General features: G+C 50.4%; 2 protein-coding genes across 2 annotated transcripts; one reads left to right on the forward strand and one right to left on the reverse strand.

The window, feature by feature from the left end:
• Positions 1–4,515: 4,515 nt before the first annotated feature.
• TIMM10B (translocase of inner mitochondrial membrane 10B) lies at positions 4,516–5,483 on the reverse strand. The gene is made up of 3 exons (XM_043481773.1): positions 5,337–5,483; positions 5,043–5,138; positions 4,516–4,855 (listed from the first exon to the last, which is right to left on the reverse strand). Exons 1-3 carry the CDS (start codon positions 5,373–5,375, stop codon positions 4,643–4,645), a joined length of 348 nt encoding a protein of 115 aa, XP_043337708.1. The 5' UTR covers positions 5,376–5,483; the 3' UTR covers positions 4,516–4,642.
• Positions 5,484–5,529: 46 nt separating this feature from the next.
• Positions 5,530–10,647, forward strand: ARFIP2 (ADP ribosylation factor interacting protein 2). The gene is made up of 8 exons (XM_043481772.1): positions 5,530–5,672; positions 6,478–6,618; positions 6,874–6,970; positions 7,938–8,056; positions 8,233–8,454; positions 8,992–9,149; positions 9,297–9,471; positions 9,910–10,647. Exons 2-8 carry the CDS (start codon positions 6,520–6,522, stop codon positions 10,063–10,065), a joined length of 1,026 nt encoding a protein of 341 aa, XP_043337707.1. The 5' UTR covers positions 5,530–5,672; positions 6,478–6,519; the 3' UTR covers positions 10,066–10,647.
• Positions 10,648–12,767: the final 2,120 nt, after the last annotated feature.

The raw sequence follows: 12,767 nt of genomic DNA on the forward strand, positions 1-12,767 counted from the left end.
TGGATCATGCAGGGCCTTGTAGGTCACATACAGAATGTGTTTTTATTCTAAAAATGGGGAACTATTGCAAGGTCTTAAGCATCAGTTTGTGTCCTCTGGCTAACGCATGGAGAATAGATTGGAGGGCTGCAAAAGTGAGTATGAGAAGCAGCAGGAATTGCAATAATCCTGGTGAGAGATTGTGATGATGAAGAGAAGCAGACAGAATCAGGGATTTTTAGAAATTTAATCTGATAGGACTTTGGCAGTTGAGTGAAGGGATGAGTGAGGTTTCTAGTTTCTGCAACTGGTTGAGTACCAGGCATAGGAGGAAAAGTTTATCAGAAAACATGTTGAATTGGGATGTTTTTGAAACACCTAAGTGGAGACATCAATCAAGTAGCTCAGAGGAGAGATATGAGTCATCAGTAACTAGGGCTCAGCATGAGGATGAAACAATCCCAGAAAAATGACTGAGAAAGAACAGGACCTAGAGAAACTTTTAGATTTAATGGGTGGAGGCAGGTAATCCTACAAAGGAGGCTAAGAAGTTGTGGCCACAGGTAGTAGTAAAACCATGAGTGGAATCACAGATACCAGTGAGAGTGTTGATGAAGAACTAGTCAACAGTACCAGATGCCACTGAGAAATGAAGTAAGCTGGGGAAATAGCCACTGGATTCAGGGCTATGAAGGTCACTTGGTGAGCTAGGGTGAGCTCACAAACTATTTCAATAAAGGCTGCTGTTCTGTGCTCAGTCGTGTCTGACTCTTTGCAACCCCATGGATTGTAGCCCACCAGGTTCCTCTGTCTATGGGGTTTCCCAGGTAAGAATACTGGAGTGGGTTGCCATTTTCTTTTCCTCAATAAAGGTTACAGAAGTCAAAATAGTGGGAGGAGGAGTGGGAATAGAGGGGACCTAAGTATTAATATCCAACTGTTCTGAGAAGTTCAGCTGTAAAGTGGAAAAAAGTACATGGTACCTGAGAGATAAGAGGGGTCTGTTTGTTTTAATGGGAGCCTTCAGCACGTTTAGACACTTATGATAAGAATTTAGTAAAGTGGGGAAAAGTCAGAGGTCTCCAAAGAAGGAAGGACTAGGATTCAGGGCCCAGGCATTGGCACTGGCCTTGAGAAGGGATGCCTGTCCTGTTTAAATGGGAGGGAAAGAGGAAAATGGTGCAGATGGAGATGGGTGACCAAGTTATGAGTTGCAAGATGTTATCAGAGCTCCTAATTGATAGCTTCCATTTTCGCCTGTGAAGTAAATATGAGGTTACTTGCAGAAAGCGAACAGAATGGTGGAGATAAGAGGGTTAAGAATATTGGTTTGAAATAGTCATTGCAGGGAACAGGAGAAATGACTGGAAAGATCTACTGGGATTACAGGGGCAGAGACTCCATTTGAAGTTAACCATGAGCTTCCCTGGTGGCTCAGACAGTAAGGAATCCACGTGCAGTGTGGGAGACCTGGGTTCAATCCCTGGGTTGGGAAGATCCCCTGGAGGAGGGCATGGCAACCCACTCCGGTATTCTTGCCTGGAGAATCCCCATGAACAGAGGAGTCTGGCAGGCCACCGTCCATGGGGTCACAAAGGGTTGGATGTGACTGAGCAACTAAGTACACACAGCACACATGGATTCAGTGATAAAAATTTGCTCTATAGTGATTTCCTTGGGCAGTTTTTTTTTAAGACTCATTCTTTTGACATGAACATTATCTCTGCAGTTTGTCCCCAGTCTCTGTGTGTCTGCTCTTTAGTATGAAGACAGAATCCCCTATAGGTGGTAGGTAGCACAGCTGGGGTTAGAGTGTATGGGCAGGGGGTGGGGAGGGGTGACCCCTTCCCGGAGCTTTTCATTTGGCTGAGCTGGGTCTCAGTCGCAGCACACAGAATCTTGGATCTTCACTGCACTATGTGGGATTTTTCAGCTGAGGCATGTGAACTCTCAGTTGTGGCATGTGGGATCTAGCTCTCCAACCAGGGATTGAACCTGGGCCCCCTGAATCAGGAACATCAAGTCCTAGCCACCAGACCACCAGGGAAGTCCCCCTTGGTCAGCTTTTAGATGTCCAAAGGCAGGCACAAATGTTTCATTTTTATCAAAGTCCAACAGCGATGAAAGGAAATTCAGCTTATTCGAAAAGAAGGACTAGAATGGAAAAAAAAAAAAATGGTAGAGGAATAGTTCATTAAACAAAGTGGAAGGAATAGTCAGTGAATAAGATGCAATAGTGTTTTGAAGATGGAGCAGTTTAGGGTGGTGACAATGGCCAGCATATAACTAAGCGTGGCTAAGACAGAGCAGAAATCATTGGAGATTGGGCCAAGGAACTAAGAGACAGAAACACAGAATGGACTGTCTGTGTAACATTTAAAGTACCAAGGGATGGATAGGAAGATGAAGGTCTAACTAGAGGAAAGTAGGAGAGTGGCAGTTATTAAGGATAAGTTCTAAGAGAGGGTGGTAGAGTTGAATAGGCCCAAAGGAATTAGACTTGACAAATGAGCAGGCAGTTAAGTTCTAAAGCCACAATGGCAAGAATAACCCTGTCTCAAGTATGTTTGTGAAAAAATGATAAGGCTTTATCAATGTTTATCATTGTGTTGTGCTTGAAATGTCACATTGCTTTCATTATACCAATGGCTAACACTTTTTATGCCAAGACCTGAGGGAGGCTTCAGTGACAATTGAAGATGGATAGTAGGAGTAAGGTTCTTTTCATAAGTACTGAACATATTTATACACAGAAGAGATTGAAAGGTTAAGGAACTAACTCATGGATCAGACTGAGAAACACTTATTTTTCCATGCCTAGGGACAGGATGACTGCAGATGAGCAAACAAATACACACTGGAAGTTCGAAGAATATAGACTTGGTAATTCCTTGGTTGTCTAGTAGTTATGGTCAGGGGTTCACTGCCTGGTTAGGAAACTAAGAACCCAGCAAAGGACAAAAAAAGAACATAGGCTTTAAGAGTCAGACAGATCTGTGTTGTTAACCCTTCTCCAGCAATTACTCAATTATGTGACATGGGAACACAGATAATTCACATTGGAAGTTTATTGCAACATTTATTATATAAATATTGATGTGGAAGAATCTTTCGACCATCACCACAGTACTCCAGGTCCCTGTTCCCGATATCTTTGGGACTTGGGAAATTCACAAGTGGTTTCACCTGCATGTATACTTTCCAAGAGACTTTATTGGGCAAACAGGCCACTCAGTAGGAAAGTTCCAGTCAACAACTTTTTTGTTAAGAAAGGTTCTTAATAAACCTGTACAAGATTTGTTCCGATAAAGAGAGCTACTTTTCTCCACAGGTAACTGTGTATAAGGTGGGCTTCTGGTACATACTAAATTCTTGCTTCTTCACCTGTTGAGTGAGGGTAATACCTACATCAGAACCTATACAAAATGGGTACTCAAAAGATATTTTGAAAGGCAGCCTGGTGGAGTAAAGAAAACATGGATTTTAAAGTCAGATCTGCATTTTCAGACATGGTCTGTTACTAGAGAATTTCAACATCCTGATATATACAGGGGTGAAAATATCTGCTTTGGGGGTGGTTGTACTTAAAAAATGGCTACCGTGGGAGCCAATGTCTAAGAACTATTTCCATTTTAAAAATAAAACATGGTCACCTGATACGGAGGAACAGAAGAAAAGTTAAAACAGCTAGAATGACACAAAAAGGACACAAGAATGGCAAGAAAACTCAGTGATGGAGTGATAGGTCATTCAGATGGTTGAATACAGAAGTAAATTCCACGGAGGGCAATAATAAGGAAAGAGCAGAGGGGCTGGAATTAGAAATCGCAGAACAGGCACAGTGGGAACACATAGCGGTGGAGGAAGAGATGGAATTAGGAGATTACAGGCAGGAAGTGAGACATAAGGTGACATTCAAGAAGTCCTGAAGATTTTACTTTCTTCCCTTTTCTTTCCATAAGCATCACCACCTACTTCTCCCTTAGGTTTTTATCCCTCAAGTCTGAGTGTATTGCAGAACATGGTTTCACAAGTTTTCCCCTTCCTGACTGCTTCTGAAGACAAGAACACAGATTTTCTTTATTTAAAGATTTAACTGCTCATCCTAAGAAGACAGAAAATATTAAGTGAGTAACATCTTGAGGAAGTGGTTGATGTTCCAGAACAGCCCTGAATTCTTACAGGTTTCATCTCTGTCTGAGGCTACTGACTTCCCAGGAGGTAATGCCTAAACTCCCTGTGGATTCTTAATCTGTTTTCCAAGATATTTCCAAGCAAGCCATTTAAGTCAGACAGATTTAAGGACAGCTAGATAGAGTTCCCATTTTCTATCATCGGGGCAACCAACTTGTTGCTATTGCCAGTCTTAAAATTGTACCCTCAGCTCTTGCTTTATCCAGATGCCTGGTTATAGGCTTTCCTTCTACATACAGAAGGCAATTTCTCTGCTTCCAGGGCTGAAGCACTAACTGACAGAATAATAAAGATGGTGCCAACAATGCGGGCGAAACTTCCTTGCCCAGAATATAAACCAAACAGAGGAAAAGTGGGTTTATTAGCTCCAGGAAAAGGAGCAACAGTACCCATCTCTCGGACAACTCCTCACTTGCTATACACAGGCTGCACCCAGCCCTAGGTCCACTGGCTCCTTCAACTTGAGGCTTCATCCAGCGCCTCCTTTCCCGAGGTTTGCGGATGGCGAGCTGCTAGATGGAGAGGTTTCTGGTTGTTCAGCAGCTGCATGTGGCACAGCTGAGGCAGCCTCGTAGTCTGCCATGCGGCGCTGTACCAGGGCAGGCATGAGCTGCACGTAGGCGGCCATGAGGCGGTGATTAGAATGGATCAGCTTCCCGGCACAGCTGTGCAGACAGGCCTCCTAGAAGGAAGACAGGATGGAAGCAGAAGTCAAAGGAGTCCTGTCAGGTCCTGCCGTAACTCCAGCCTAGGGGCGAGGGTCATAGAAAGGCCGGGGCCAGAGGTAGGGGAAGCGGCGAAAGACAGAAGCAGTATACTGTTAACTCTAAGGATCGAGGGTAATTCCCCTACTCAGTTCCCCACCTAACCTCCTCAGCATCCAGAGCTCGGTGGTGCAGGCTGGGCACGCAGCGCTGGAAGCAGAGTTCCGTCATCCGATTGTAGACCAAAAGGAAGTCCCGCAGCTGAGAGGAAGGGGGACAAGGAACTCAGCAAAGAGGGGCCACATTTTAATTCAAGACCGCGCCGCCCGAGCTTTCCCAGGACCGCGCCCCACGGCCCGACTTTCCCTGCCCTCAGATGCTTGGCTATTTGGGGTTCCCGATATGCAGACAAGATGCTAGTTGAACGCATGGCCCTAAAGCGACTTAGCTCCCACTCACGTTTCTCAATTGCTGCTGCTGCTGCTGTTGCTGCTCCATCACGCCACCAGCGTGAGCTCTAGGTTATTTCCTTTTCAGCCTCTCGGTAACGCCCCGGAAGTGACGTCTCGTAGCTCCCCAGGGACAGAAGGGTTGGCTCCAGGATCGCCCTGCCCCAGATGTTAACGTCACTTCCGCCCTCATAATCTGCGACGTGGCCGGCTTCTTCTGCCCGGGTGGGGACGTCACTTCCGCCGAGTCCCTGACCTGCTGCTAGGATCGCGACGGGAACTGGAGCCGGAGGTCCCCGCGCTGCCCGGGCCTGGCGCCCTGAGGGGAAGAGCGGCCCGGCCCGAGGTGAGAGGGACATGCATGGGCGAGTGCAAGTTGAATGCACGAACCTGACCAGAGGGCAAGATGCCTCTGAGCCCTGGGGAAGGATGAGGACACACCTGATGCCCAGGTGTATGTGGGGGAGGGCGGAGACTCACACACCTGGGGAAACTAAACTGACTTTGGAAGGGATCACCTACCTATGTCCTGGGAAAAAAGAGGTTTTTCCTAGAGGTCAAGAACTTAGACCAACTGATTCAACTAAGGCCTCGGGGGGCAGGGCCCGAGGAAGACGAGGTGCATGGGATGGAGGAGGGGAAGACCACCTGCTGGAAAGGGGAAGAAACACGAAAGGAGCGTGAACAGCCAAACAGTGGTGAACATAACTGAATGGCAGTAGACACCTGAGCTCGGGGAAAGGGGTTAATCTCCTGATGGGGAGAAACACCTGCATGGGGATGAGTTTCTTGAGAACACAAACTTTCTCTCTCTTGTTTGCTGCTGTATCTCCATCGTCTGAGATAGTGTGTGACACATAGTAGGCACTCATTAAATGTATGTGGAGTGATTGAATGCGTGAATAATCAGCGGAGTTCTGGTAGGGTGAGGGGTTCATGGGGACGTGACCTCAGGTCAGGCACACTTGAGGCCTGGGTTTGCCTGTGTACAAATATGCACCTTGGAGGGGAGAAATACACAGAGTTCAGGGAAGAATGGTGGCCAAACCCCAGAACCCTGAAGCCCTGGGACAACCTCTTAAATGGTAGGGGAGACCTTCCTCTTTGGAGTACTGGCCAGTTTCCAGAGCTGTCTGTGTTGGGCTTTACAGGGCGCTGGGGTGGAGACCTTGACTCCAGTCCCTTCGCTCGCCATGACGGACGGGATCCTAGGGAAGGCAGCCACAATGGAGATCCCCATCCATGGGAACGGTGAAGCTGGGCAGCTTCCTGAGGATGATGGGCTGGAGCAGGTGCTTCTGTTTGATTCTTCATATTGTTTCAATTGAGGAATCTCAACTCATAAACCCTGAACTCTCACCTCTGTTCCAGTAACCTTCCCCTAACGTACCTAACTCCCTTCAGTCTTTTTACAAATCTTTGTTCTGATTTTGTGCAGACTTCCCTTGTGTGCTCTTTCTATGATGCTTCAATCCAAGCTTGTTTTCACCCCCAAAATGCTTCAGCTGCCCCTATGTTCCTGAAGCCCCCTCTTCTCTGGCCTATAGGACCTCCAGCAGGTGATGGTGTCAGGACCCAACCTCAATGAAACCAGCATTGTGTCTGGTGGCTATGGGGGCTCTGGTGACGGACTCATCCCCACAGGTATGAATGATCAGAACAGGACAGGGTGCTTGAGCAGAGATGGGGAGAGGGATGGTTCCAGGGAGCATCAAAAGTTCAAAGTTCAAAGTGAAGTTGCTCAGTTGTGTCCGACTCTTTGAGACCCCATGGATTGTAGCCTGCCAGGCTCCTCTGTCCATGGGATTTTCCAAGCTTGAGTACTGGAGTGGGTTGCCATTTCCTTCTCCAGGGGATCTTCCTGACCCAGGGATCGAACCCAGGTCTCCCGCACTGCAGGCAGACTCTTTGCTGTCTGAGCCACCAGGGAAGCCCTAGATTATGGGAGCATAGACTATGTCTAAGAAGGCTTGCATTTTGTTTGGAGATCCTTGGAACCTCTCCTAGTATGAGCCTTATGGAATCTCAGCCCAAAGCCAGCTCTCAGAGTTGGCCTTCTGCTCCCAGTTGCAGTTTAGCCCCACTTGTACCTTCCACTGCTGTCAGTACCTAAGACAAGCAAAGAACTCTGTTTCACAGCTCTCCTTCCCCCTAATCTGCTCTAGAGCCTGAATCTGATTTGGAACTTTGTGAGGCTTCTCAGAGTTTTAATTTGACTCTTAACGTTTAGAAGAACAGTTGTGAATCTCACACTGACTAGAATCAACATGGGAATTGTCAACCGGGTTTTCTGTTTGCCTGACTCACCATCCATGATCAGTCACCCATGCTGGGCCTACTTCCTGCTGTTTCCTCTACCCCTGTACACATGCCACTCCCTCTTCCCCCCTTTTCCAACCCTCACTTTAAGAAGAGGGCAACGTGTATTGGGATTTGGGTCTCAGGGCACAACGTATAAGTTCCTTCTAGTGACCAAGAGAATCTAATTGTCTCTAGCTTCTGCTCCTTCAGGGAAGTCATTTTCATGTGCTGGGAGGGGAGTGTGGGAGGAACCACAGAGGTGTCTGATTGTATCTGAGAGAGACTGGTGTCAGAGAACTTGGTCCTTTAGGGTCTGGCCGCCATCCATCTCACAATGCTACTCCTGCTGGCCCTGGAGATGAGGTGGCTCGGGGCATCGCTGGAGAGAAGTTCGACATCGTCAAGAAATGGGGCATCAATACATATAAGGTGGGATTCAAACACCTCTCCCTTCCCCCGAACTGTCCTGGGTACCTTTTCCCCATCTTCCAGATCCTAATATCCCAGCTATGGCTGAGACTCGGAAGCCTGGGGATGCTGGGGTAGGTGCCTTTTGCGGGGGCAGCGTGCTAGGGTCTCTGACCTGCTCCCCCACTTCCCATTAGTGCACAAAGCAGCTGTTATCAGAGCGATTTGGCCGAGGCTCCCGGACTGTGGACCTGGAGCTGGAGCTGCAGATCGAGCTGCTGCGTGAGACGAAGCGCAAGTATGAGAGTGTCCTGCAGCTGGGCCGGGCACTGACAGCCCACCTCTACAGCCTGCTGCAGACCCAGCATGCACTGGGGGACGCCTTTGCTGACCTCAGCCAGAAGTCCCCAGAGCTCCAGGTGCCTCGGTCAGGCCAAAGAGGGTGGGGGGACTGGGCCCAGGCCCTCCCAGGCAGTCACCCCTCAGCCTCCCTCCCTCCCTCCCTCCTGCAGCCCAGAGGGAGAACCCCTCCAGGGTGGGCCCAGCCCCGCCCCCAGCAGCACTCACCTGTGGAGGCAGCCTAAGGGTTTGTACAGAGGTCCAGAAGTGGGCGGCGGTGGGGGAGGCGGCACACCAGGTGCCTCACGAGTAACCCTTCTCTGCGTTGACGAGAATGCCTTCTGTGCTCAGCCTAATCAGAGCCCCTCCCTTGCCTGCTGCACTGGCTTTCCCTATTCCAGTCCTGTGAACTTATCTGAGACCCCCCCCACTCCCACATTCCTGCCCCAGGGTGGCCCCACTAACTTTCTGGCAAAGAGAGCCTTGCTGGAGGCAGTCCTGACTTGTTCCAGTGTCATTGGCTGTTTCCTCCCGGGAGAGAAGGGGGAGGACGGGCCCTTTAGCTCCAGTCAGGTGGTGACTGTTACTCAAGGCCTGTCCCTTCCTTCTGCCCGCAGGAGGAATTTGGCTACAACGCAGAGACGCAGAAGCTGCTGTGCAAGAACGGAGAGACATTGCTAGGGGCTGTGAACTTCTTTGTCTCTAGCATCAACACATTGGTAACCAAGACCATGGAAGACACTCTCATGACTGTCAAACAGTATGAGGCTGCCAGGTGTGGGCACTGGCAGGGCCTAGGGTTCTGGGAGTTGGCTGGCATGGGTGAAGGTTTGAGCTTTAGGGGCAAGAGAATTGAGAAAAGTAGGAGAGTATGTGTGGAGGGCAAAGGGGTGGAGACCAGCCCATATCACCCCCTCCCCAGGCTGGAATATGATGCCTACCGGACAGACTTAGAGGAGCTGAGCCTAGGCCCCCGGGATGCAGGGACGCGTGGTCGACTCGAGAGTGCCCAGGCCACTTTCCAGGCCCATCGGGACAAATATGAGAAGCTGCGGGGAGATGTGGCCATCAAGCTCAAGTTCCTGGAAGAAAACAAGGTGCTAACCCCACCCCTTTGACCCAGCCCACCTTTCCATCTGTACCACTGACCTTCCCCTCAAACTCCCCATCACTGAATGGGGAAATGCATCCTGGCTAAGGAGTGGGAACATCCCCCAGCCCACTCAATCCCTGGACGTTTCCCTGTCACCCTCCCTCTAATCCCTGGCCCTTTTCTATTAGAGGATTTGGCTGCTGACCCCAGGAACACAACTGGGAAAAAACCACCCCTTGAGCTTAGGTGCCGGAACCACTGGCCCAGCCAGTCAAGTTAGGTTTCTCCTATTACAAGGCTTTTTATCCCTTGGTGGAGCTCAGCCCCCACTCCAAAAGCAGAATCAGAGCAGAGTCCATGTGCCCCTGGTCTGGGTTCAGGCTCATAGCCCCTCAGAAAGGGTGTCTGAGTCCAGTCTCAGCTGATCCTGCTGGACCCCCAGATCAAGGTGATGCACAAGCAGCTGCTGCTCTTCCACAATGCCGTGTCCGCCTACTTTGCTGGGAACCAGAAACAACTGGAACAGACCCTGCAGCAGTTCAACATCAAGCTGCGGCCTCCAGGCGCTGAGAAGCCCTCCTGGCTAGAGGAGCAGTGAGCCACTCCAGCCCAACCTGGCTATCAAGAAGGACATCGGGAGGGGTAGTCCCAGGGTGGGGGAGATTTGGACATGGGACATCCCTTGCCACCTGCACTCTGGCTTGGGTTCCCTTTCCCTGGCTGGGGCCTGACAGGGGGCCTGCAGGCCCAGCAGCTGCAGCCCTGTCCTTTATCTTCCTGGCCACTGGGCTTCATTCCCAGATCTTTTCCTTTCACTCCACAGCCAAAGGCTATGACAAAACCACTCCCTGGCCAATGGCATCACTCCTCAGGCCTATCCCCAGTTTCTGGGGTGTGCCCCCTGACCAATGGCAGAGCCTCAAAAGGCCCTGTCAGCCAATGGCAGCTCTTCTTGGGCTCCCCTGGGCCAATGATGTTGCCTCCAGTACCCTTTGTCCCTCCTCAATGCGTGCCCATTGCAGAGAAGGGGACTGGGACCAAAAGGGTGGGGATATGGGGAGCCCCATTTTTGGCCGTGCATCTGAATGGGTCTCCCCTCACCTGCCCACCCAGTTTAATTGTGCTTAGAGCCCTGGAAGATTGGGACCTAGCACTAGGAATAAACCTTTCATAAAAGCAGGCCCAGTGAGGTCAATTTGTGGGGGATTCTAGGAGGGTGGTCTGGGTGAATAAATGCTCAGTCTAATCATACATCAAAATCCTACCATTTCAGGAGAGCTGGGGCCAGATAGCTGAAGTCACAGGTTTCTGGAGAGCCTAGTCCCCTCCCCCAGCCCCAACAGGAGCCAAAGCTTTATTTGCCCTTTAGGCTCTTGCCAGGATAACAGTGTATCTTAAAACACAGGGCCCAGAGGGGGTTGGGCCTACTGACCTCCATCATCTGTTCATTCATACAGCAAATATTTACTGTACTGAATGCTTTTATTTGCCAGGCACTGCGCGAGACCCTGGGGAGACATCAGGGAATAAAACACGGTCCCTGCCCACAGTGCTTATGGCCTAGTGGGGGATAGAGGCAAGTAACCAGGCAACTACAATACAGTGATAAATACTAGGATACAGAAGTACCGGGAGCTATGGAAGCATAGAGGATGATGGTGGATGGAGCCTAGATGGATGGAGGTGGGGATGTCAACTTGAAAGCTGAGACCTGAGGGTAACTAAATGACAGCCAGGTAAAGAGTAAGGGGAAGAGCATCTTAGGCAAAGATGACAGTGTATGTGAAGGTCCTGAGTAGGAATTGGGAGGAATTAGCTTGGCAGACATGAAGGGGGAATGGCTAGAGGATGGCTACAGAGGCAAGGTAGCAGATCATGCTGAGCGTTTTCAGGCTGCCTAAGGACTGCCCTTTGAACAGAGAGCTGTTGAAGCCTTATCAGCAGAAATTTGATGGTATGGGGGACATTTAGGTTTGAGGAAAGAAGTCTGTGAGGCTTAAAATAGTGATCTACAGACCCAAGTCACCCTGTATAGGGTAGTCTCCTAGCCCTGGCCCCAAATTACAGAGCAATCATGAACCCTGAGGCTCATTCACGGGCACCAGAGCATCTGTGTGAGAACTGAGGCAGGTGAAGTCAAGGCACTTCACAGGGTCCCTGCTGCACCCAGGTGTTGAGCCCAAACCTGAACCTTGTGCGTTGCAAGAAAGCTCCCTAACAGCATTTTTGTTTAGTCAGGGTCCAGGTACCATTGCCCTATATCCCTTGGCCAAGGAATGCTCCAGAATTCAGCATTGTCCTCTACCTCAAAAGGTGCAGTCATCTGACAAGTTTGAGTATTGAGTGGGGTGGTCCACGTACAGGCCCCCCTCCAGCTTATGGGTCACTGGGATACTTCAACATGAAACGTTCTGAGGCTCCTAGTGACTGGAGCCAGGACCTACAAGCAGAACTCAAACCCTGTTTCCAGCCCTTTCTACCTGAGTGATCAGCGTTACTGTCTGGGGAGCCGAGGGCCCTCAGTTCTTTCCGTTGCAAAACACGGATAACAAAAGAAGCTACCTATTAAGATGATGAGTATTAAAGAAGATCATATATTTAAGCTGATGCCTTATGTGTCTGGCACATAATAAGCAGTCCCTGCTAACAGTTACACTTTTTATTATTTTCCACCGGGACTGGTTTTCCACAATGCGATGATTCTGAGAATCGCTCTGGTCTTGGATGGTGGAAGGGAGTCGCTAGATGGCCTGAACCATAATTTCCTCGCGAGAGGCTCCTGAGGGAGAGCCAGGCACCTTGAGCCAAATCAAGCCCCATCTTTCTCGGTCGTCAGCCCCTTCTCCCAGAGCTCTGGGTACTGCCCTTCCACTTTGGGGCTCTTCCGTCGCCCAGAGATCCGCGCCGAGGCACGGGTGATCCCTGTCTCCCCCCGCTCAGCAGAGACCACACTAGCATAGTCCGTAGGAGCCCCCCAAGACAGCCTGGAAGGGCACCTCCAGGAGGCAGCCCTTACCCGCTCCCAGAGTCTGAACACCCTGCTGCCCAGCCGTCTTTTCCTAATGGAGCGTCCGCCCAGTCCCTGAGACCGACTAGGCTGCCGTTTCCTGGAACCGTCGGGAGTCAGAGGCAGCTGGCGGGGATCGAGGATCCGGGATCCGGGATCCGGGATCTGGCTCAAGGGTTGCCCAGCCCGACCGCGAAGGCACCTCCTGCAGGAACCTCAGGGGAGTCGGGGGATCTGAGCGGGTGGGGTAGGGGCGGGCGGGGCCTCCGCGGCGGCGGGCGGGGCGTGGGTGG

This window comes from Cervus canadensis, chromosome 11 (genome assembly GCF_019320065.1).
Source record: "Cervus canadensis isolate Bull #8, Minnesota chromosome 11, ASM1932006v1, whole genome shotgun sequence".
NCBI lineage: Eukaryota > Metazoa > Chordata > Mammalia > Artiodactyla > Cervidae > Cervus > Cervus canadensis.